Source organism: Callospermophilus lateralis, chromosome 14 (genome assembly GCF_048772815.1).
Source record: "Callospermophilus lateralis isolate mCalLat2 chromosome 14, mCalLat2.hap1, whole genome shotgun sequence".
Lineage (NCBI taxonomy): Eukaryota > Metazoa > Chordata > Mammalia > Rodentia > Sciuridae > Callospermophilus > Callospermophilus lateralis.
The window spans coordinates 18,981,335-19,005,254 of record NC_135318.1 but is presented as its reverse complement, the minus strand read 5'-3'; the positions used below and the strand labels follow the sequence as shown (position 1 = coordinate 19,005,254).

General features: G+C 36.8%; 1 protein-coding gene across 1 annotated transcript in view; it reads left to right on the top strand.

Moving 5' to 3' along the window:
* The window catches only part of Dtnb (dystrobrevin beta), a 227,110-nt gene that overhangs the window by 52,734 nt on the left and 150,456 nt on the right, over nucleotides 1–23,920 (top strand). The window contains exon 5 of the mRNA XM_076833871.2: nucleotides 11,900–11,985. Within this exon, the coding sequence (XP_076689986.2) occupies nucleotides 11,900–11,985 (86 nt within the window). The remainder of the gene's footprint in view (nucleotides 1–11,899; nucleotides 11,986–23,920) is intronic.

Genomic DNA, 23,920 nt, shown 5'->3' with positions numbered 1-23,920 from the left:
ACTATCCTGATTTGTGTTACCCTTTCCTTGCTTCTGAAATACAGTTTGTCACATATGTAGGGATAAGTATTGTTTAGTGAGTGTTCTGTTTTGTTGCAGTACTGGGGATTGAACCCAGGGACTCACACATCTAGGCAAATGCTCTACTGCTGAGTTACATCCTCAGTGTTTTATTTAGCTTTTCTTCACTGTTACCAAAAGACCTGATAAGAATAATTTTGAAGGAGGAAAAATTTATTTGGCTCCTGGTTTTAGAAGTCTCAATCCGTAGATGGTTGACTCCATTGCTCTGGGCCCGAGATGATGCAGAACATCATGGTGGAAGGGTGGTGAGGAGGAACACAACTCAGTACATTGCAATCAGGAAGCAGAGAGAGCTCTGTTCATCAAGAACAAAATATAAACCCCAAAGGCATACCCACAGTGACCTATCTCCTCCAGCCACACCCTACCTGCCTTCAGTTACCACCCAGTTAATCCATGTCCGTGGATTAAGGAACTGAGTAGGTTAAGACTTTCATAACCCAATCATTTCACCTTTAAATTTTCTTGCATTGTCTCACACTTGAGCTTTTGGAGGACACATCATATCCAAAGCACAACACTCAGCTTGATTATTGTTTTAATTATTTTTATTTAGTTATAAAAAGAATGTTGTGCTGGGGATATGGCCCAGTTGGTAGAATGCTTGCCTCATATGCACAAGGCCCTGGATTCAATTCCCCAGCAAAAAAAAAGAAAGGCGTTATGGGGCTGGGGATATAGCTCAGGGATAGAGCACTTGCCTAGCATGTGCAAGGCCCTGGGTTCAGTCCACAGTACTACAGAAGAAAAAATAATAATAAAAAGGTGTCGTCATGCTGTATATACTATTATCTGCTTTATTTTTTCACCTATTGACATTATTTTTATTTATTTATTTTTTTAATTTTTAAAAATTAAAAATTTTTTAATTTTGATTGTTCAAAACATTATATAGTTCTTGACATATCATGTTTCACACATTTGATTCAAGTTGACATTATTTTAGATGCATTCATGTTGCATGCAGCTGTAGACCTATCTTATTGTGAGTTATTGTTCTAAAATTTTCATATACTAATTCTGAGAGGACATTCTTCTTTGATAGCTACTTTTTCTCCTTTTTGCCTCTGTGTAGGAGAGGATAATATTTCATAATGAGTTCCTGAGAAATTTATTTTATACTTTATTTCTGACAATTGAATATCTTTTTTCCTCTTGTGTTTTTTTAAGCATTGTTTTTAGTTGTACATGTACACAATATATTTATTTTAATTTATTTTTATGTGGTGCTGAGGATCGAAGCCAGGGCCTCACGCATGCGAGGCAAGCACTCTACTACTGAACTATAACCCCAGCCCTCCTCTTTGTGTTTTTTCATCAATTTCTGCTGTATAAATGAGTCTGTGGCCTTTGCCAAAAGTGTTAGTTCAGAGGTATGATGAAATTCCACCTTAAAAATGAAACAAACCTATAAGAAAATAATATATCTATTGAAACTAGGTTTGGATAAAATCTATAAACAGTGAATATTGAACTTATCTTTGAACAGTCCAGGCTTAGTGTTTGCCATCTAAAATAATACTTAATACAAAACATCTTTGCTAATTTGAACAACCTAAAGATTCCTTTAGGGTAATAACTTATACATAAAGATATTCCTTAACTTACTGTGGGTTATATCCCAATGAGCATATCATAAGTTGAAAATGCATTTAATACATCTAAACTACTAAACATCCTAGCTGAGCAACTCAGTGTACCTAGAGTACCTGCTGTTTACTCTTATGACCACATGACCCACCAGGAGCTGATCATGTGACTGGGAGATGTAGCTGGAGACTCTGTCCTGCAATGAAGAGAGCATGACCTACTGCATTTTGCTAATTTCAATCCAGATTGAAAATTTGAGCTGGCTACAGTGGTGTACTCCTGTAACACCAGATCTTTAGGAGGCTGAGGCAACAATATTGCCAGTTTGAGGCCAACCTTGCAATTTAGTGTGGTCTCAAAATAAAAAAGACTGGGATGTAGCTCAGTGGTCGAGTGCCCCTAGGTTTGGTCCTCAGTATTTAAATTTTTAAAAAGTTCAAAATTTGAAGTATGATTTTTACTCATTGTGTATTGCTTTTCACACCATCACAAAGTCAAGAAATATTTAAGTCAAACTGTTATAAGTTGGGGACCATCTAATTTGTTTTAAAATTTATGATAGAGTTATATGAAATATTTCCCGTTGTTTGAAAATATGGTTAGCAATAATTTTATAGTCTTCTTTTAGCAGTTTAATTTGAATACCTTTTTAAAAAATATATATATTTTTAGTTGTAGTTGGACACAATATCTTTATTTTTATGTGGGGTTGAGGATCGAACCCAGGGCCTTGCACATGCTAGGTAAGTGCTCTACCACTGAGCCATAACCCCAGCCCTTTGAATACTTTAAATGATTTTATAGTTGCCCTTTAATAGTAGACATTTAAAACAAAATTGTATAAAACAGAGTGTGTTTCGTCTGTGTGAGACCCTGGGTTCAATTTCCAGCAACACACACACACACACACACACACACACACACACACGCAAAGCAGAAACAAACTAGTCCATTTAAAATTGAAGCAAATTGAATTCTGAATCTGCCTGACTAGTGGAGTACAGAGTGGACATGGCTGAAAAAATGATAATATCAGGTTACAGTCTGCCTCAGTGATTTCCAAACAAAACTATAATTTCCTGGGCGGCACAAGCATTTTATGTGTTTGGTTACAGTATGTACTTATGTCCCTACTTGTTCTTAGAAGTGTTCAAGATGACAAGAAAAATATCAGCCAAATAAAATTAGGGTGATGTGCTGAATAGGAAATCGCCCATCCCCGCAGCAGGTTTCACTCTTTAGTTTCTGATCACAACTGTTTTAGGACATTTCCAAGAAATAATAGGGAATGGGCTAGGGGTCTTGAATGTTTAAAATAGTGAAATCCTAAGTGGGGGGATTTAGTACAAAATGGAGAAAAACTGTTGCTCTGAGGAGGACAGGAGTGGAGCCTGGGGCCTGCACCTCTCCTTGGGGTTGGTGACTGCGTACTACTGTAGGGTGTGATGGGATGTGTGCCTGCAGCTCCTCTGGAGTGCCCATCGGTGGAATCGGGGCAGAGAGGAAGGAGGGGTGCACTCTTCACCTTACTCTGTGGTTTGTAGCTTCTCTTCAAAGAAGTCATTGTTTGTGCCAATTTCCAAACAAGAATCTTTTGGTTTCAAGATAGGCAGACCTTTGGGAGAGTTTGACTATTTGTTAATATTTCAGATTTCTTTATGTTTATTTTTTTGTGCTTATTTCATCTGCCTTTTTATAGTGTGTATTATATATGTGTGTGTATGTATGTGTGTATATATATGTATTTTTTTTTCATAAAAGGCAGAGGATACTTTTTCTGAGGTATTGCCTTTTCCTTGCCATTGTTTTGTTCTCCAGGCCACTCGGTGCATCACCTCCAGATAATCTGATGAAGACATTACTCTATCATGTAACTCACCTTTCAGAAGCCTTCAAGGCTCTCGTGGTTTCGCGTTAAGCCACTCCTCTGTGGGTCTGACTGCACTGGTCCTCACCTCCCTGCTCGCCAGGCTTTAGTTAAATTCCCTGAGGTGCTTCTGTGATTTTCCAGTGGACATGCTCATCTCTGGCTCCTTTGCATGTGGCTGCTCCCAACCTCACCCCTGCCCACTCTGCCCGGGGTACCATCTCCTTTTCATCTGTCATCCGAATCTTTTGTCCTTTTCAGGGTTCCCTTCAAGTTTTTATCTATGGGATTGCCTTCCTTATTATCACCAGCCTCATTTTCACCCCTCTGATGACCTATAGTTGTCTGTATTATTTTGATTTTTTAATTATATGATATTCTGAACTACATTCGAAGTGTACAGATGAGATTGAAAGATTTTGAGAGTACAGATTCTACTTTATTTATTTGATTCTTCAGTTCTTATAGTGCTGGGTTTTTCATAAATGTCTGAGGTAGAAATGAAAAGCAGCAGGCGTTCTGATTGTGGCAAAATTGAATAATATTCCAAGTTGATTTTACTTGATTAAGCTGTTTGACATTTTTTTTTGCCAAGTGGGTTCTTGATTTGCAGTTGATTATCGCATAATCTATTCACTGTGGAATTTTATAAATTAAGATTAATTGGAAAAATATGAGTTTTTGAAAATCAAAGAGAAATGCTTATTCCTCTTAGCAACGTGTGATAATTGGACTGGTAATAGTGTTTCTAAAGTAGAAGTCTATTTTCATTCAAGAATTACTAATTTATGCTTGGCAGCATCCACAACTGTTTGCTAAAGATGTCTAAATAGCTTGTGTTCTTAAGTAAAAAGACATTCCCCATAGCCTTGTTTTCAAAAGTATTAATTTGAATCGCAAGCCCATATTTGGCACTGCACTGCCAAGAAACAAATCGTTCAGATGAGGTTAGTTTAAATACTAAAAGGCAGAATTTGGGACTTTATTAAACCGAAATGAACAATTTCCCAGTCACAGGGCACAGGCGAGGATTTCGGAGGCTTCTGATGATACCTGTGTGTTCAGATACATAGTGTTTATTCAGAGTGACTCACTGTTTGCTTTACTTGTCGCAGAGCTGATGATGTTTTCTGTGTTGGATAATAAGAACTCTTTTTAGAAGTCATGTGAGTGGTTATGTGTGTAAAATGATAGGTCTATGGAAATGAACCATGCAGAGAAGTCTGGGAATCTGTATATTCCTTGGGGGAGGGTGTCCCTGGAAGGCTTCCCTCTGGGTGGGGTTGAAATATTACATAGCAAGTTTCCTGTGTATAGCCATTCTCGACAGACAGTACCTTCTTAAAAATTATTTATGTATTTTATGTTTTAATTAGTCAGATAGTACCTTTTTCTCCTTTGATTTTGTTGTGTTTGGATAGGGGTTAGTTAATATTTCTTGTTAGTTGCACTGCATTTTAAATATTGACTTACTAATCAACTACGCAGGCTATTGTAGGTCACATGTAAGTGAGTTATATTATTTTTGATGAAATCAGGTTAAGTGTCTTTCCCTAACCTTGGTTGATTTGAATTGATTCTGTACAGGCTCTTATTTACCTATGAAGTGGTGAAAACATAGGCATTTGTGTGGTTGTAAATGTCTTGACCAGGGGCAACTGACTATTCAATTTTAAGTGTAACTTGACCAGTGTATAAAGAATAATGTCAAATGTCTGGTGGGAAGGATCAAGTATAAGTTCTTCCAGGAAGAATCAGTTAGCTCAAGAGCATCATCATGGGGCACTGGTCTGCTGGATGACTGCAGTTTCTCTCTGCATGCTCCTAATTGCAGAGGAAGGATGCAGGAGTTGTGAAAAGTGTTAGAAATGTAAAATGTAAAAGTGACACTCTCACTTTGCTTTGTTTGGGGACCATGTCTGTATAGGAAGTTGCAGTTAGGTTTAAGGTAGACTGACGTTTTACTGACAAGAAAAATATTCATGGCAAAGGGCTCAGTGTTGAAGCCAGGCCTTTTATTTTTTGGTACTAGGGATTGAACTCAGGGGCTCTTTACCACTGAGCCATACCCCCAGCCCTGTTTTATTTTGAGACAGGGTCTTGCTAAGTTGCTTAAGGTCTCATTAGGTTGCCAAGGTTGGCCTTGAACTTGTGATCCTCCTGCCTCAGCCTTCCAAGTTGCTGGGATTACACGTGAGTGCCACCATGCCAACTGAACAGATTCTTAAACTTAAGCACTCACTAAGCATTTCCCCAAATCTCTTCTGTCTGTAAATTCACTTTTAATTTCAAATACCTCTACTTTTCTGACACCTAAAACTCCTTCAGCTCTCTCTCTCTCTCTCTCTCTCTCTCTCTATATATATATATATATATATATATATATATATATATATATATATATATATACACTCTCTTTGTCTCATGGAAGTACACACTGATACTTTGATGTATATCCCTTCACCCTCAATAAAGCATTTTACATTAAGCACTGGCAGAGAGGAGAGGAGATCTGTGGTTTGTTGGGTGGAGGGTTATGTGGAGATTGCCATTTAGCTGTTGTGGACAAGAGAAATGGTTGTAAACATGGGTATGAGAGATGAACTTGTTAAAGGACCATACATTGCTGGTAATCATTGAGGGGTTGATGAGTCCTCTTACTGTAAACATCCTGATCTAGCTTATTATGTAAATGAACAGACTCCTTGATTGAAGACCAGCCATGGAGACTAGTAATAATACTAATGAATGGAAGAGAATAAAAGTGTTTTTTTATGCTTCAGGTTAATTGAAAATTATATCTATTATTCTATATTTGAATATAAGGCCGAATCTTATGTAACAACAGAGTCCAATTATAGAATGTTTTGAATAAAGACTGGGAAGTATAAATTATTAATGTCTAAAATATTTTGAAGATTAGGAAAAATGTTGGGTAAATGCTAATTATTATAATAATTTTTAGAAGTAAAGATATCATAGTACCCAGCAAGACCTGTTATTGTAAGGAGTTTACAGATACCCATTCCTGGGTCACACCATCTTTTTCACTGAGGAGCTTAAAGTCAGCCTGGCTCCCTTGTTAGTGTATTGGGCTCTGTTACACTCTCCTGTTTGTGCAGGTGTCATTAGTTTCTTCTCTGTAGCAAGGAACAGATATTATTTGGTCTCTTTGAAGGAAGAAAGTGAGATTTGGAACCAGAAAGATTTATACAAACATATGTTAATTTTCTGAAATCTTTCATTATGATAAATTTTCAGTTTTTTTATTGACAACAAAATAAGAACTAAGTCTTAGTATCACATTCAAAGCTCTGTGTTGGCGGTTCTCAGCTCTGGACCATATTAAAATTACACGGGGAATTTTTTAAACATGAGGATTAAACCCAGAGGCACTTTACTACTAAGCCACACCCCCATCCCTTTTAATATTTTATTTAGAGACGGGGGCTCATTGAGTTGCTGGGGCTGGCTTTGAACTCGTGATCCTTCTGCCTTAGCTTCCTGAGCTTCTGGGATTACAGGTGTGTGCCATCATGCCCAGCTCTCTTTTTGTGAATTTTATTAAGATTTGTGAAATAATAAGAAATGTAAGCTGGGCACAGTAACACATTTCTCTAATCCCATCTACTAGGGAGGTCAAGTCAGGAGCATCACAAGTTTGAGGTCAACCTTGGCAACTTAGTGAGACCCCATCTCAAAATGAAAAATAAAAAGGACTGGAGATGTAGCTCAAGTTGTAAAGTACCCCCCCCCTTCCAAAAAAACTAGAGAAATATACATATTGGTTTCTGTCCCCAGTTCTTGGCACAGAGCTTCTGAAACCTTTGTCATTTCTCAGAGATGGGATACTAGGAGAAGCTTCAGCTTTAAAGTTTGGTCTCCGCCCTGCTTCTTGAGACTGAGCTTTTAATACTGGGTAAATAGGGTCAATAGGGGAATCTTTTGTTCTGATTCTTGATCTTTGACCCTGCCTCCTGGCAGGGCACTCCTGAGACCTAGGTAATTTCCTGATGATAGGAATGTCTGACAACTCTCCTAAATCCCTTGGAATTTCCTGGGTGTTAGGAACATCTTTTGTTCTAATGAGGTGATTTTCTCCCTGAATAGCCTTAGGATGGAGGTTGGTTGCCAAGAGAACTGACCTGTGTGATAAGAGGGTTGGAACTTTTAGCCCCATCTCCCAGCTTTGGGGAGTGGAGAGGGACTGAAGATTAAGTTAATCAGTGATTTCACCATTTATGCTCATGCAATGAAGCTTTATAAAAAACCCCAAATGTCCCAGAAGGGCATGGAAGCTCTGCACATCTTCCCATATACCTCACCCTTATGCAGCTCTTTCATCAGTGTGCTTGGTAGTGTCCTTTGTGAATAAACAGTAGACATATTTCCCTGAATTTTGTAAGCACTCAAGCAAATTAATTGAATGCAAGGAACTGGTTGTGGGGATCCTTGATGTATAGCTGGATGGTCAGAAGTGTAAATGACCACCTACAACTTCAGCTGGCTTTGGAAGTAAGGGCAGTGTTGTGGGATTGAGCCCTCAATCTGTAGGATATCATGGGAGATGAGGGGTCTCTGAAGAAGGGTCCAAGGATTTCCTGGAGAGAAGGGGAACTGGACTCAGGACCAGCAGTGTTCTTGACATACGTGACAGAAAAGAATTTCAATGTGCTCATCAAAGGTAGAAACAGAGGTTAATTTAGGAAAGTAGATACACATTCAAGTGAGAATGAGGGCAATCTCCAGAGAAGTCTTTTGGGGTAAAGCAAGGAGTACACATTCAAGGGAGAACGAGAGCTGTCTTGAGAGTGAGAGATGCATTTTGGGGGTTCCCAATTTTTGTAAAGGAAACTTGGTGCGGGGCCGGGGGGGGGGGGGGGGAGCGCGCATATGGACAGGTATGTAGAAATGATATCATTCTGGTGATCTCACGATAGCTCCTGGTGGTGTGGTCAGTCTCAGAGTTCCTAGGCTAATGTGGTGTTCATTATTTGATCAAGAGATAGCATTGGAAAGTCTCTTAAATTATAGGTTTTTTGAAATATCATGTCTCTTAATCTATTTTTCAGGGGACGGGGTTAATTTAACAGTGCCTAGGTATTACAGATTTCCCAGAAATCTGGGAAGTAGCACATCTGAAAAAGAGACTGGTTTGGGTGTGACGGGCCTGGAAAAGTATGTGGAACTTATGAAATAAAATATTTGTTTTCCTGTTCTTTATGTCTCCTTTCTACTCATTTCTTCTTTCTTCTATCTTACTTCAAGATCTGATCTATCTCCAAGTAGAGAGTAGCAGAATTGAATTGACTTGGAAGAGCTAGTGTCTGCTCTGCAGCATTGCTTGGTGAATGGGAAGATATCCCCACACATCTGGTGTCAGAGTGATGTGCTAAATTAAGTGCTGTGTAAAAGGCAGGAAATATAGTATCTCTCCTCCCCACCTCTGAGGATTGCATTGAATAACAACAGGATTCTAATTGAGTTAAGGAGAACTAACATGTTAACAATATTGAATTTTCTGTTTCATGAACTTGAATATCTTAGGTATATCTTTAAGTCTTCTTTGATTTCTTTCACCAGTATTTTGTAGTTTTCAGCATATGGATCTTGAAAATATTTTTAAAAGGCTTTTTTTAATTGTAGATAAATACACAGTATCTTTATTTTTATGTGGTGCTGAGGATCGAACACAGTGCCTGACATATGCAGGACAAGCGCTTTACCACTGAGCTACAGCCCCAGCCCCTAAAAGGCTTTTTATCAAAGTATTTTATATTTTATGTGCTAGTATGTTTTAGTTTCTTTTAGTTTACAAATAAAATTGAATTTGTGCTTTGAGCTTGTTTTCTGCAACCTTGCTAAACTCATGTGTTATAGTGTTTTTTACCAAGTTTTATAGTTTTTTTTTTTTTTTCCCCTTTTGGTAGGTTTGCTGGGATTTTATAAATACCTGGTCGTATTTTCTGGAATAGACAAGTTTTATTCTTCCAATCTGCATGCTTTTGTACCCTTTCCCTTTTTTGTCCTCTCTCACCAGCTAGGTTCCCCAGTGTCATTTTTAAAAGGAGCAGTCATTCTTGACTTGATCTTAGGGCAAAAGCAATCAGTTTTTCAAAAGTAAGTTTGGTGTTAGGTGCTGTTATTACTATTCTTAAAGATGCCAGATAGAGAAAATTTCTTTTCCTACTTTTCTGAAAGTATTAGGAATTGAGGCTGAATTTAATTCTTTGTTAGGTGTCTCCTCATACCCTGGAGGCATCCAGTGCTCTTGCTTTCTTACTATTTCACAGATGGTTTATACATATACAAGTGGTATGTGAGGATACATTTTTCTTCTTCCTTTTAAACATGATTGCTAGACAATATTCTATTATTTTGTTCTATACATGTATACATTCTTGGCTTGCTTTTTAAAAATTTTAACAGTATTCTATATTATTCTTTAGCTTTCATATATTATTCTCAATCTCTTTAAAAAAATCTTATTTTTTAGTTATAGGTGGACACGTCTTTATTTTTACTTTATATGGTGCTGAGGATCTAACCCAGTGCCTCACACATGCTAGGCACGCACTCTATCTCTGAGCCACAACCCCAGCCCTGTTCTCATTCTTTTTTGACAGCATAGTCAGTCTTTTGTTAATGAACATTTGGGAATTTTCAGTCTTTTGCCTTTAGAAAATACTTCAGTAAATGATTATGAATATGCACATTTGAAGCCATCATTTTAGACTTCTTGAGTGTGTAAATTATTTGGGAGGGGAACAGTTTTCTCCCCCCTTTGCTTCCCTGCTTTAACTGTGTCTAGATAATGTGCTGTCTTTTGTTAAGGGCTCAGTTACTACAGAGAGAATAAAATTGTTGCGTTTCCACACCACCTCTTGTGCTTGGTCTAGGTGTGAGGTGACTCCTCACCTATCATTAACATAATTCACATTTGACATAATTCCTTTCCTGTAGTATCAGAGCCATCAGTGATAATCACCTTGGAAGTCAGTAGGAAGGAAGGCTTTTCCTTGCAAAGGCATTTCCTAGGTGCCTGCTTTTCCCTTACAGTTATCTCAGACTCCTGGCATTCCCAGCATGTAGTCTTTAGCATCTTGCCAGATCTTAGGCCACAGGTTTGACTTTGACTCACTGATAGCTCTTTTAGGTTCCTAAAATTCCACTCCTCCTAACATAGTAACCCTTTGGTTTTTGCCTTTCTTGTACCATGAGGTATTCTTCATCATTTCCAGGTGCTGTATTGTCTTTATGTGGAACAGTGTTTTTATTTCTGAAGAGTTATGTTTTTATCTGATGAATAAACTCAGCCACAAGAAAAATCTGAGTGTAACAAAAATTTGTATTTCCTGGCAGTGTTTTCACCATTTGTTTCTCTCAGATGTGATCTTTCTATATACAAAGGTGGTTTGGAAAGGGGAAACATTGTGTTAGGGCTTCTTTTAGTGAATATAAATGAATGATATTTGCTTTTCAAGACCAAGGTGATATAGCTCTCATTATTGTAAAAATATTTTATTTAAGTCACTGTGAAACTCTATGAGCGTAAGCTTTGTAAAATTAACACAAAGATCCATCTTTAACTTACGTATGCCAAATTTAACAATCAGTTGGTGACGTTTTTACCTGAATGAGACCAGGGCATAGTTGACAGGGTGGAACGTGGCCATGGACAGGGAGCCTCAGGGCTACTTGGTTCTGCTGGTGGTGTGCACCATTTCTTTAGGAATTCATTTTTCCAGTTCCTAAAAAAGAATTAATATTACCATCCTCTCCCCTTTTTGCACAGTGGTATATCGGAAGATCTGAGAGAGGCAGGATTAAGATTTTTAGAATAAACATTTCTGTGGTGACAAAGGTTGTTACAGTAAAAACAAAGTTGATGTACTATAAAATCTTTAAAGCAGTGTGCACCCTGTAGTTTAGGACATAACAATAAACTTGTTATCCTGAAATAAGGACACATTTCTGAGTTATTTTCAAACCAGATGGTCCCTCAGTTTTGACTACTTAAAACACCTCAGCTGTGGATTTAATGGGTTTAGGGGATAGGAAACAATTCAGGTTCATCCATCTGGCCTCTGCCTACAGAACCAATAGAAGTTACTTTTTATGTAGTTTCTAAAACACATTTCCAGATTATTTAGGTTAATAATTTTTTATTCTTTAGCATTCTTCACCTAGTATAGATGAAGTCTTAATTATACAAAGGAAAAAATCCAGGCTTTCAAATGTTGCCGAATTGTAATGTGTAACGTCAGGAATCAGTTTACTGGTTGCTCAATATTTAGTTATACATTTGATTGCTTTTGTGGTTCCAGATAGCAATTATTTCTAATATTTATTTTTCAGTGAGGGCCGAGGCAAGTTGACCGTATTTTCAGTTAAAGCTATGTTAGCAACCATGTGTGGTGGAAAAATGCTGGACAAATTGAGATGTAAGTATTTTCATATTATTTGAAAACTTTTCTTTTCAAATTAGGAGCTTTAAACAGTTTTGATGAATGTTTTGGAAGATGCCTTATTGAGCTTTTATTCTCTGTGTTTTGTATTTTATTTTACCTCCTCTCTTTGCAGCAACTGGCTCAGTATGTGAGTTACGCCACCTACTGTTCAAATGGGCAAATTGGTTGATTTAATTGTTTTTTAAAGTGAAAAAACCAAAGAGGTTCAGAATAATAATGTTGACATTTTAAAAGTCCTTCAAAAACTGTTTTTCATGTTACTAAAATGTGCTTGAAGATGATTATATTGAGAACTTTTACCTAATTAGAAAATAAATTTGATTGCCTTTGAGGGGTCTGGTCAAGCCCAGCCTTTTCTTGATGACAACATTTGGTCAGGTGGTATTGGCTGTGGTTAAACTGTTCTCAGTACTTATAGTCAGGCTCAGCTATTTGGAAATTGATAGCCTTCCCTCCTGTAAGTTATCTTTTCTTTGTTGTTGTTTTGGTTTTCTGTTGACCAGTTTGGCATTTTATTATTCAGTAGATATTGTAAGAATGTGACTAGATGAAATCAGTGAAGACAAGAACTACAGCTATTTAATTTTTCTGATTGTGGTTTGTATTTATTCGAACATTAGGTGGCTTTTGCTTCTGGACTGTGCCAAGCATTGTGCTAAGTGCTCTTCATATAGTTTCCCATGAAATCCTTAAAAATTCCTTCAAGCAGAAGGTGGCTTTTTTTTTTTTTTTCCCATGGGGGAAAGCTGGGATTTCATCTGAATTCAGAGCACTGGTCTAGGCTACTGTGTCGTTTCCCCCCACGCCAGTACTGTAATGTGAGGCGCACATGTTACAGAACCATGTTCAAGTGCTTCCATACAAGCACCAGAGACAAAGGAGCTTGCCTCAGGTTTCAGGGAGATGAAGTTGAATCTGTGTGTTTTAACCAAGTGTTGAGGTACTCTCTGGATTCAACTGTGCTGTAGCATGTCTCATAAACTGGGTCTTGATGATTGCATCCTTGGGATATTCCTTTGGGTTTTTTTTTTTTTTTTTTTTTTTTTTAATTGAAAAACACAGAGGCTTGATCATCTCAGATTTGAGTGTGAGCTTTGGACGAGATTGCCTCATAGGCACATTTGTTCTCTCTGCTTTTTTTTATGTGACACATTGACATTGAAAGTTGGAAAGTTAGATGACCCACAAGATCAGATTTAGATATTCTAAAGAATGATCTTAGATCATGTATTTGATCAACTCTTGTCCTGTTTATCTTCATTTCAAAATTGGCTGCAATGTTGTAAAGTGGTCAAAAAATTATTTTTTTATTTAGATACTTTTCTAGGTTTTTTTTTTTTTTAAAAAAAAACATGATATCTCAAAATATTACTCTTTGGGACTGAAATCTTTCATATTTTCTTAATATGGAATGGTGTTTTTCTGAGGAAGATAATATATAGATGAATTTATATTTCATTGACATACACAAGAAAGTTGGAATCTTGTTTGAGTTTTAAATTGATGATGTTACCAGATGAAGAGGCTGGTTGGAAAATAGTAGTAGGTTGATTGATTTTTATTTAGCTGCATATTCTATTTTATTTATTTTTATGTGGTGCTGAGGCTCAAACCCAGTGCCTCATACATTCTAGGCAATACAGCCCCAGCCCCTATAACTGCATATTCTAATGATCCTAGAGTCTTTACATTTCTGTGATTAAATTTGCTACATTTACATGTAGTCAGCTCCCCTGGCACATTGTGAGTACTTAAAAATTTGCCAAATATAAATTATTGATCAAATACTAAAATCACTACAATTTTTTGTTGTTAACTGTTTAGTGAAAAAGTGCAAATTCCTCTAGAATATAAAGTATGGAAGGACCCATGTGGTGGCAGTTTGTATTTTCTATGCTGATGGTCCAACCTACAGCCCCAAGCATGCTAGTTAGGCAAGCACTTGACAGCAGGTTTTTTGGTGTGGCTTTGAACTTCTTGGAAGAACACAAATTGACCAAGATTCAGGGGGCATAAGAACATGCATGCTACCGCAAATGGGATGTGTTGGTGTGCTCAAAATGCTTTCATTACACTTAGAATAAAGATTGAGATGATACAAGTTGTACTTGATTACTGATCTCGTAAGCACCATGTTTATCTTATTCAGATACATAAAGGTACATTTTCTTTATTCTCATAATTATGGTTTTTTTACCAATGTAGCTCTGTTTAATTTTTATTGTACTGTAATAATCTTGGTTTGGGAATTAGATGTTCAACGTAAGTGGACATTTTGGGTATTGAAAGCCTGTCTCCAGTTTTAAATTTCAACCACCCAGGGTGTAAACCACTTTAAAATGTGGCCAGTTTCTTCTGTTTACCAGAACTCACTGATGATAATTTAAACATCTTTCATTTGTTAGTGATGTCATTCTTTAATGTATTTAGGGATAAGTAAAGTTTAGGGTTGTTTAGTCCCTTCTCTTAAGACTGTAGTTGACCCATGGGGTTAAGGGTGCTGACCCCCACCCCCCCCCAGTAGAAAATCCACAAAATGCTTTTGACTCCTTAGTTCTTAACTGCTAGTAGCCTGCTGTTGGCCAAAGGCCTTACTAATAACATAAACGATTGATTAACACTTGGTATGCTATATGTGTTTTGTATGGTAGGAAATAGGCCAGAATGGTGAGAGATGGTTCACTAAAATATGCAGTTCTCTGGAGAAGTGGACTGCTCCTGCGGAGATGATCAGTATCACACGTGTTCATGTGATGCAAGATGTGCTCACCTGCCCACTCTGATAGCAGTAGGAGGTAGCTGCAAAACATGGTAGTAGTACACTAGGTACTACAGTTGATTTTATGCAGTGTGTTTCAATACTGTGTCTTTGCATTCGTTTACAGTTCTCTCCACTTCAAGTGATGCCATGTGTAGTCTGTGTGAAAGCTTTGATAAATTTTAACTTTTCATAGTTGATTTGTATAGAGTATAAATGACAAAATAGACTTATCTGCATATATTTTATACATTTTTCATATTTTTTTCAGTATTTCTAAGTTATGAGGTTCATCTGTGAGTTTTTTCAAATTGTCCCAGGTATTAAAAAAAAAATCCTGTATATAAATAAGTTAGTGGACCTGAGCAGTTGAAACCAGTGTTATTCTAGGGTCAGCTGTACTGTGCCTTGTAAATTCTTGATTTGTTGTTGGAGGTAGAATGCATGTGTCCTTTATCACTGGTTAATGTGATGTTAACAGTATACTAGTCTTTAGAAGCCTTTTTGCTTCTGATTTACTACTTTTTATATGCTACTGAAAAAGAAAATCATAATGAAATTTTTTAGTATCTGTTTAAGCTAAAGATTCAGAGTGATTTCTCCATTATGAGATTACTCCATTATGAGAGAAGCACCTGGTTGTCAGTTTTGGCTGTGGTGAGAATCTTTCCCTTGGTTTTTAATTGAGGTGGCTGAATAAGGAGGCAACCAAAGTGAACTATAACTCTGGCTGGTAACATCACAGAAGGACTCATCATTTATTCACTCTCTTCTACTTCACCCTCCTCCTCCTGACTGCTTTTTTACTGCTATCTCTATTCATGTTTTCACTATGTTAGGTTTTCGAGTATATGGAATACACCTTAGCATGTGTACTTTTTTTTTCTTTTTACTTTGACCTTTTAGTTTTTACCTCTTAGAATTTAAAAACTTCGAATTCCCCTCCTATCTTTTTCATTTGACTTCTTAACGTTTGTTTTAGTGTCAAGGTAGCATTTGAAATGACTTGTGCCTTTAGTCTGAAACATTTTCTGATTGGATTTTTTAGATTCCTCTTAAAAGCATTTTGTTCCCTGAGCTAGGTTTTGTGGCTCATACCTGTAATCCCAGTGACACGCAGGAGGATGGCAAGTTCAAAGCCAGCCTCAGCAACTTAGCAAGACCCTGTCTCAAATTAAAAAATAAAAAAAAGCCTGGATGTGGCTCAGTGGTTAAGCAACCCTTGATTCTAACCTCCAGTCCCCCCTCCCCCCGCAAAAAAAAAAAAAAAAAAAAAAAAGCATTTCTGTCCATGGGTGTCATTTATTTGCACAAATGGTTCCATGTTGGTACTATTAGGGACTGTATCTTAGAGTGAAAGTTAACTTACATCAGGATTATAAATAGCAGTGATTTATAATCAGAATATAAACTTTAAAGTATAATTTAAACAGTAATATCAGAATTCCAAAATATAACTAATGAGAACAAAACTTTCAGAATATAAAGTCTATTATTAAGCAACACTTAATTGTCAGTTACCTGACAATTCTATTTGTTATATAAGAAATTTAATTTAATCACCTCTTATGCAAATCCCATCTAGTTGCACTAAATAATAGCACTGGGTGATTTGTAAAGTTATTTTGAATTCATTAAAAAACTAGTGTTACTCTTTTGAAGAGCTCAGGGAAGGCTGTAAAAATATTCAGATCCCTTTGTTCAGTCTGCTTCTGCAGTTTTCCCTAAGGAATAATCAGAGATGCACCTCAAATTTTAGGTATATGTATGTGTGTGTGTATGTTTACATATATAAATACAATTATTTTTGAGGTGAAAATGTCATTAAGTTGTCCAGGCTGGTGTCAGAGTAGTCCTCCTACCTCAGCCTCTCAAGCTTCTGGACTACAGGTGGGCACCACTGTACACAGCTTAAGTTTTAGATATATTTAGATATATTTGTTGGAACATGTTTTATAATATACAGAAACTTGAACAGTTTAGTGTTCAAAAGGGAGAGCTCAGTTTAGTTTTGAGACATTCACATGATTGAATATAATGCCTTTAAAAATATGTTATAGATCAGAATGCATAAATGTAGTGTGGTTTTCAACGATTGATTATGCACAAAAAATAAGAAATAAAAATAAAATAAGCATATTTCTTATTTTTATTTACTTATTTATGTGCTAATGGGGATTTTCTCTGTGTTGTAGCACAATGGTTTTATAATATACGTTTATATTTTTGCATGATTTTGAGAGACCACACTTTGGGTATTCAGAAAAGGTACCTCTTTCTGTCTTTTTGCCAAGAGTTGACTATTTTTTTACTGACACATCAATCTTTTGCTCCTTGATGTTTCAGAAGACTATAGAGGGGGCTCCCTTTCAAGTCATAATTAAATTTCACCTGTGTAAATTTAGCTTCCTCTGCTATGTTCTTTAAATATGTCACTGAAGATTTACCTTCTCTGTTTTCTGTTAGCCATCCCTTCTCCTCAGCAGATGGAAGTGACTGTTTAATCTGACGGGTGATGCCCATGTTTATATTTCTTGAATAACCAAAATGTTTAAGAACTGGAAGAAAGTAAGGAGTACACCCCACATTTGCATTTTTATAAATAAGGAAAAATAATAAGAAGAAAAGGAAAAACAAAGGCCAAAGGCACCTGGAACTTTTTGTAAAGTAGCCTTAGCTACAGCAGCTCCACAAGCTCCAGGCATCCTGATAGGCTCCCCTCCCGCTTCATTCTGACCTAATGAGTGATATAGAATTTTAATGCATCTGAGAAGGCATTATGAGCTTGGAATTAGATGTGTGTGGGTATCCACAAATATGCAGATATGTGTACATGTTTTCTGGTTTAAGTCACTCAGTTGGTTGGAGGATGATGAGTGAGAGTTATTTGCTAGGGAAAGCTAACATAAAAGAACATGGGTTCTATTTATAGATTTGACTCAGTCTGAACAGCCTTATCACCTTGCAGAAGTATAGGGTTGGTCCGTTGGGGTGAAAGGGGAAGAAGTAGGAGGGTTGACGTAACCAGGAAAACCAGAGTCATTATCAGTGGGAAAAAAGAGACATGTGATGATGGTATTATTTGCTTATTTCACAAAGGATAGAGTAGTTTAATGATTGTATGCATGTGTGTACATAAGGGCTCAGCTGTTGGGTTTTCACCAGGGAGAAAGCCTAACTTTGCTTTTAACTGCAAACAGCTGTAGGGAGCTGGCATTCTTTCTTTCAGAGGTATATAAGTAGAAAAAGAATGAAAGGGCGAATTAAGGATGATCTAGGAAATGACTTAGTCCCTTAATGCCAGAAGAGTGTGGGGCTTTAATTAGAGGATGATTTAAAAAGTAAAAATTAATTTTTGGGGGGGGGCAGTTCTGGGGATTGAACCCAGCGTGTTAAGCATATGCTCTTCCACAAAGCTATCCCCAGTTCTAGTTAAAATTAAAACATTAAAAAAATATATTTTTATTTATCTGGATGTCGTGGGGCAAGCCTGTAATACCAGGGGCTTGGGAAGCTGAGACAGGAGGATCTCAAGTTCAAAGCCAACCTCAGCAACTCAGCAAGTCCCTGTCTCTAAATAAAAATACAAAAAAGGGTCCAGGATGTGGATCAGTGGTTAAGCCTAAGAGTTCAATCTCTGGTACAAAAAAAAAAAAAATTTTAAATTAAAATTTATTGTCTCATGCATTATTTGTTATGCTTCAGATTAAGAATTGGCCCAGTGTGGTGGAGCATGCCTATAATCCCAGCAGTTTGGGAGGCTGAGGCAGGAGGATGGAGAGTTGAAAGCCAGTCTCAGCAACTTAGCGAGGTACTTAGCAACTTAGTGGGACCCTGTATCTTAAAAAAAAAAAAAAAAAGAAAGAAAGAAAAAAAAAAGGGCTTGGAATGGTTAAGCACCCCTGGGTTCAATCCCCAGTACCAAAAAAAAAAAAAAAAAAAAAGAAAAAAGATTAAAAATTTGCAAATAATTTTGTACTGTTTTTCTTACAGATAAGCCTACTCTAAAAAAAAAAAAAAAGTTTAACCAGTAACTTAGAAATAACAAATTACTTCATTTTGCCTTTAAGTTTTTAAAAAAATTGTTCTGATTAGTTGTACATGACAACAGAATGCATTTCAACTCATTGTACACAAGTGGAGCACAGCTTCTCATTTCTCCGGCTGTACATGATGCAGAGTTATATCCATTCATGCAGTCATGCCTGTACATAGGGTAATATTGCCTGTCTCATTCCACCATGCTTCCCATCCGACACGCCCTCCCCTTTCCTCACTCCCCTCTGCCCAATCCAAGGTTCCTCCATTCTTCCTTACCCCCCTACTCCCATTATTGATCAGCATCTGCATATCAGAGAAAATATTTGGCCTTTGTTTTTTTGGGGTTGGCTTATTTCACTCAGCATGATATTCTCCAACTCCATCCATTAACCAGCAAATACCATAATTTCATTCTTCTTTAAAGCTGAGTAATTATATTGTGTATATATATCACATTTTCTTTCTTTTTTTTTTTAAATATTTGTTTATTTTTTTTAGTTTTCGGCAGATACAACATCTTTGTTTGTATGTGGCGCTGAGGATTGAACCCGGGCCGCACACATGCCAGGCGAGCGCGCTACCTCTTGAGCTACATCCCCAGCCCCACATTTTCATTATTCATCTGTTGAAGGGCACGTAGGTTGGTTATATTGTTAATTGAGCTGCTATAAACATTGATATGGCTGCGTCACTGTAGTATGCTGATTTTAAGTCCTTTAGGTATATAAACCCAGGGATAGCTGGGTCAAATGGTGGTTCCATTTAAAGTTTTCCAAGTGGTTGCATCAATGCAGTCCCACCAGCAAAGTTTGAGTGTACCTTTTCCCCCATATCCTCACCAACACTTATTGATATTTGTATTGCCATTCCAACTGGAGTGAGATGTAATCTTAGAATAGTTTTGATTTGCATTTCTCTAATTGCTAGATGAACATTTTTTTCATGTATTTGTTAATCGATTGTATATCTTCTGTGAAGTGCTTATTCAGTTCCTTAGCCCATTTATTGATTGGGTTATTTTTTATTTTTTGGTGTTTTTTGAGTTTTTTTAAAAATTTTTATTTTATTCATTTTAGTGGTTGATGGGCCTTTATTTTTAATTTATTTGTGGTGCTGGGAATCGAACCCAGTGCCTCACACATTCAAGGCAAGTGCTCTACCACTGAGCCCTTGAGTTCTTTATATATTCTGGAAATTAGTGCTTATCTGACGTGTACGTGGTAACGATTTTCTCGTATTCTGTAGGCTCTCTCTTTGCATGATTGTTATAGTTGAGAAGAATCTTTTTAGTTTGAATCCATCCCATTTATTGATTCTTGATTTTTTAAAAATATTTTTTAGTTGTTGATGGACCTTTATTTTATTTATTTATATGTGGTGCTGAGAATGGAACCCAGTGTCTCATATATGCTAGGCAAGGGCTCTACCACTGAGCCACAACCCCAACCCGATTCTTATTTTATTTTTTATGCTTTAGGCGTTGTGTTAAGGAAGTCAGATCTTAAGCCGACATGATGAAGATTTGAGCCTACATTTTCTTCTTTTATTGCCTTTAATTTTTGGATCTAGCAATTTTTTAAAAATTAAAACAAATATAGATGTTTCTGTTTGTTCTCTTCCAACATGGCCTTTTAAATTATAGGTTTTTTTTTCATGAATTAGAAAATTTACTTTTGATCTCTTCATATGACAGCAAGTATTACTTAATTGAAAATAATACTTTTTACTGGGTGTGGTTAGTCATGTCATATCCAGTCACTCCCTTTTATTACTCTGAATGTGTTACTCTGAGTGTAGACTCATTGATGTGGGTCTATACATATGTGCTTTTGTTACTATGAAGCTATACATATGTGTATTAATATACTTGATAGCTAAACTCTCTGTTGAATATTTCTACCATTAGTGCCTATAAGTTAATTACTTGCTTATCAGTTATGAATACATTAAATAGGAACAGAAAACTTAACAGAGAGACTTAAATATATTGAGATTTAATTTTGTCATGTAATAATAAGTCCAAGGGCTGGTAAATTCCAAGTTGGTACAATGACCCAAGGATATTGTCAAAGACCCCTTCCTCCCTCTTCCTGCTCTGCTTTCTTCCTTAGGATTAAGATGACTCTGTCATAGGCTTCATTTACTCATTCTGGGAAGAAAGAAGAAAGGTACTTCTATTAGGAAAGCTGAAGGTTTTTCAGAAATCTGTTCTGTTACAATGTGCATAGAAGGCTGGGAAGTCATTTTTCAAGCAGGCACACTGGCATCCTGGACTCAGCGTTCCTTAGTGAGCAAGAGGGGCTACAGGTATTGAGGGGACGCCTTGAAGTGTGTGCTGTGTTGCATGGTTTTCACTCAGATTGAGTGGAGGATCATTTTCCTCATCATAAGAACAGTAACCAGCTGCCCAAAGGTTGGATCACTTACGCTCTTCCCTCATTTGAAGAGCATCGAGTGCTCACCTCAGCGTTAACATTTCAGACCTGTCTATCTGCTGTCCATCTTGAACTGTGGCCCAATATACTTTTCCTCTCTGTAGGATGGTTCCACTTGAAAATGTGCTGATTGGTCCAAATATAGTTGAATTCAAAGCTAAGTGTGGTATCTTTGTTTTAACTTGTTGATTTAGTGAGGGTTGTCAGCATTTCCGCAAGGTAGAAATTTAAAGAATATTCCTAACTTTTAAAATTCCTTTATTTCCTAATCCATTTTCCCACCAACTACAATTCCTAGCGTTGAGACGTGTGGGCTTCGCGCCCCCCACCCAATTCCATTCTTCCTATTTTAGTCATAGTCACTTACACTCTAATCATCATCATCATCATCATCATCATCATCATCTCCCCCCGACACTTCTTCCTCCTCTTGAGGACTTACCCCAGGGGGATTTTACCACTGAACCACACCTCCAGTTATTTTTATTTTTAATTTTGAGACTGGTTCTTGCTAAGTTGCTTAGTGCCTCGCTGAGTTGCTGAGGCTGGCTTTGAACTTGCCATTCTTCTGCCTCTACCTCCTGCATTGCTAGGATTACAGGTGCCTTTGCACCTGGCCACTCTAACCTTCCTGACACCTGTTTTCGAAACATTTCATCCCACTTGAATACCAAATCCAAATTGCTTTCATCTTTTAGGAATTTTCTTCATTAACAGAAGTATTCTTCTTATTCAGTCTTTATTTCTCCACATAAATCGAATGTCAGAGAGAGAATGTGCTCTCTGTGCCCTGCTTCCTCCTTGCAGTGAAGACTCACCCTGCACTCTCCTGTCAGAGACTCTGGTCCTGCTCTTCTCTACTGAGATTCCTCATCCCACATCAGCCTCTTCTTACCTCATCATTCCAGACCTCATCTTTCAGGGCATAGCTTCAAATTCCTTTCTTTTGAATTGCTGACATATCTATTCTGTTTATCTATTGGTGTTTCTCACATATGGTTCAATTTCTTTACATTTCTCTACTTCCCTTTAGGGGCATTTATCTGTCTGCTTTTCTCTTTGTTAATTGCCCTTCGTCTGGAGCCAGGCTGCTGTTTATTATGTAGAATGAACATAAGAGCCCCATCTGTCATTTTGCTTTGTAGCTGTTGTATGATATATCTGATTCATTCTTTTTTTTTTATTAGCTACACATGACATTACAATGATCTTGGCAATTCATACATTTGAATCAATTGGGGTATAATTTCTCATTTTTCTGATTGTACAGATTGCAGAATCACATTGGTTATACAGTCACCTATGTACATACAGCAATCATAATGTCTATTCTATTCTGATTCATTCTTTTTTATGATTTGTTTTCTGTTTCAAATAGATAATGTTCCTTTTAATATGTTTATTATGCTTAGTTCTTAGCCCATTTGTTCTAGTATATATGTTGCCAAAATCTATACATGCTGTCCTGTTTGTTGATCTTTCAAGGTAGCTATATTCCTGTGCCTATATATTTTCATATCTAGTCTAAATTATACCTTTTGTTTAATATTTAAAGAACAGTTTGTTTACCTTTTTTTTTTTTTTTAAGTTGTAGATGAACACACAGCATCTTTATTTATTTTTATGTGGTGCTGAGGATCGAACCCAGTGCCTCACACATGCGACGCAGGCTCTTTACTACTGAGCCATAGCCTCAGCCCCCTAAATTATATCTTGAAGGAACATGGCATAATGAAATTTACTTTGGAATCAAGTGTAGGTTTAAAACTTGATTTGGCCACCTACTAACTTTTTGAACAAGCTACAATTTCTTCATCCATAAAATTTAAGTAATTGTGTGTGTGTGTGTGCGCTCATGTGTATGCTCATACATAAATCTTTTATAAAAGTAAAACAAGGCAATGTTTGGTAAAATATAGTAGCATTTAGGATTAGGGTGTGTTGCATGAAAGCAGAAACTCAATTAATGGTGTCTTAAAGTTTATTTTTCTTTAACATAAAAGGAGTCCAGGGCTACTTTGGAAGCTTTATGTTTTTCTAGGATGCATGCTTTCTTGTCTTTCTTTTCTACAGTTCTGATGCATGATTCCTATTAAGATGACCACATAGTCCAAGGTGGCTGCTGGAGCTCCAGCTATCAGCAGAAGGAAGAAAGGAATAGGGGAAAAAAGGCATGATTTCCAGTCAGTTAACTTTATTTAGCCTTCCTGGAAGTCTCTTCTGATTACAGTTTCATTGATTTACAGAAGTCTTTCTGATTACAGTTTCATTGGCCAGTGCTTAGTCACACGATCACACCTTGCAAATGGAGGCTAGGAAATTTAATCTGTTCTGTCACTAACGAAGAGAAAAATAATAAATACTGAGTGGGCTGCTGGCTGACTCAGTGTGGTGCCTGCCACATGGTGTGGCTTAAACCTTTTTTTTGGCCTGTGACAGGGTAGATTTTCATTCCTTTGATAATTTTTCAGTTTCTCATATCTTAAAAAATTATCTTATGAAGTGACAATCTAGCATTTTGTCTCTTTTTGATATATGTATTTAAAAATATTTTTTCTTTACCTTGTGCTTTGAGATAACTTCCCCAAATTGAACCTAAATAGTAATGCATAATTCATATATATGTAGGTTTCTCATATACCTGTTCACTATGAATAGATAGACATAAATTTTC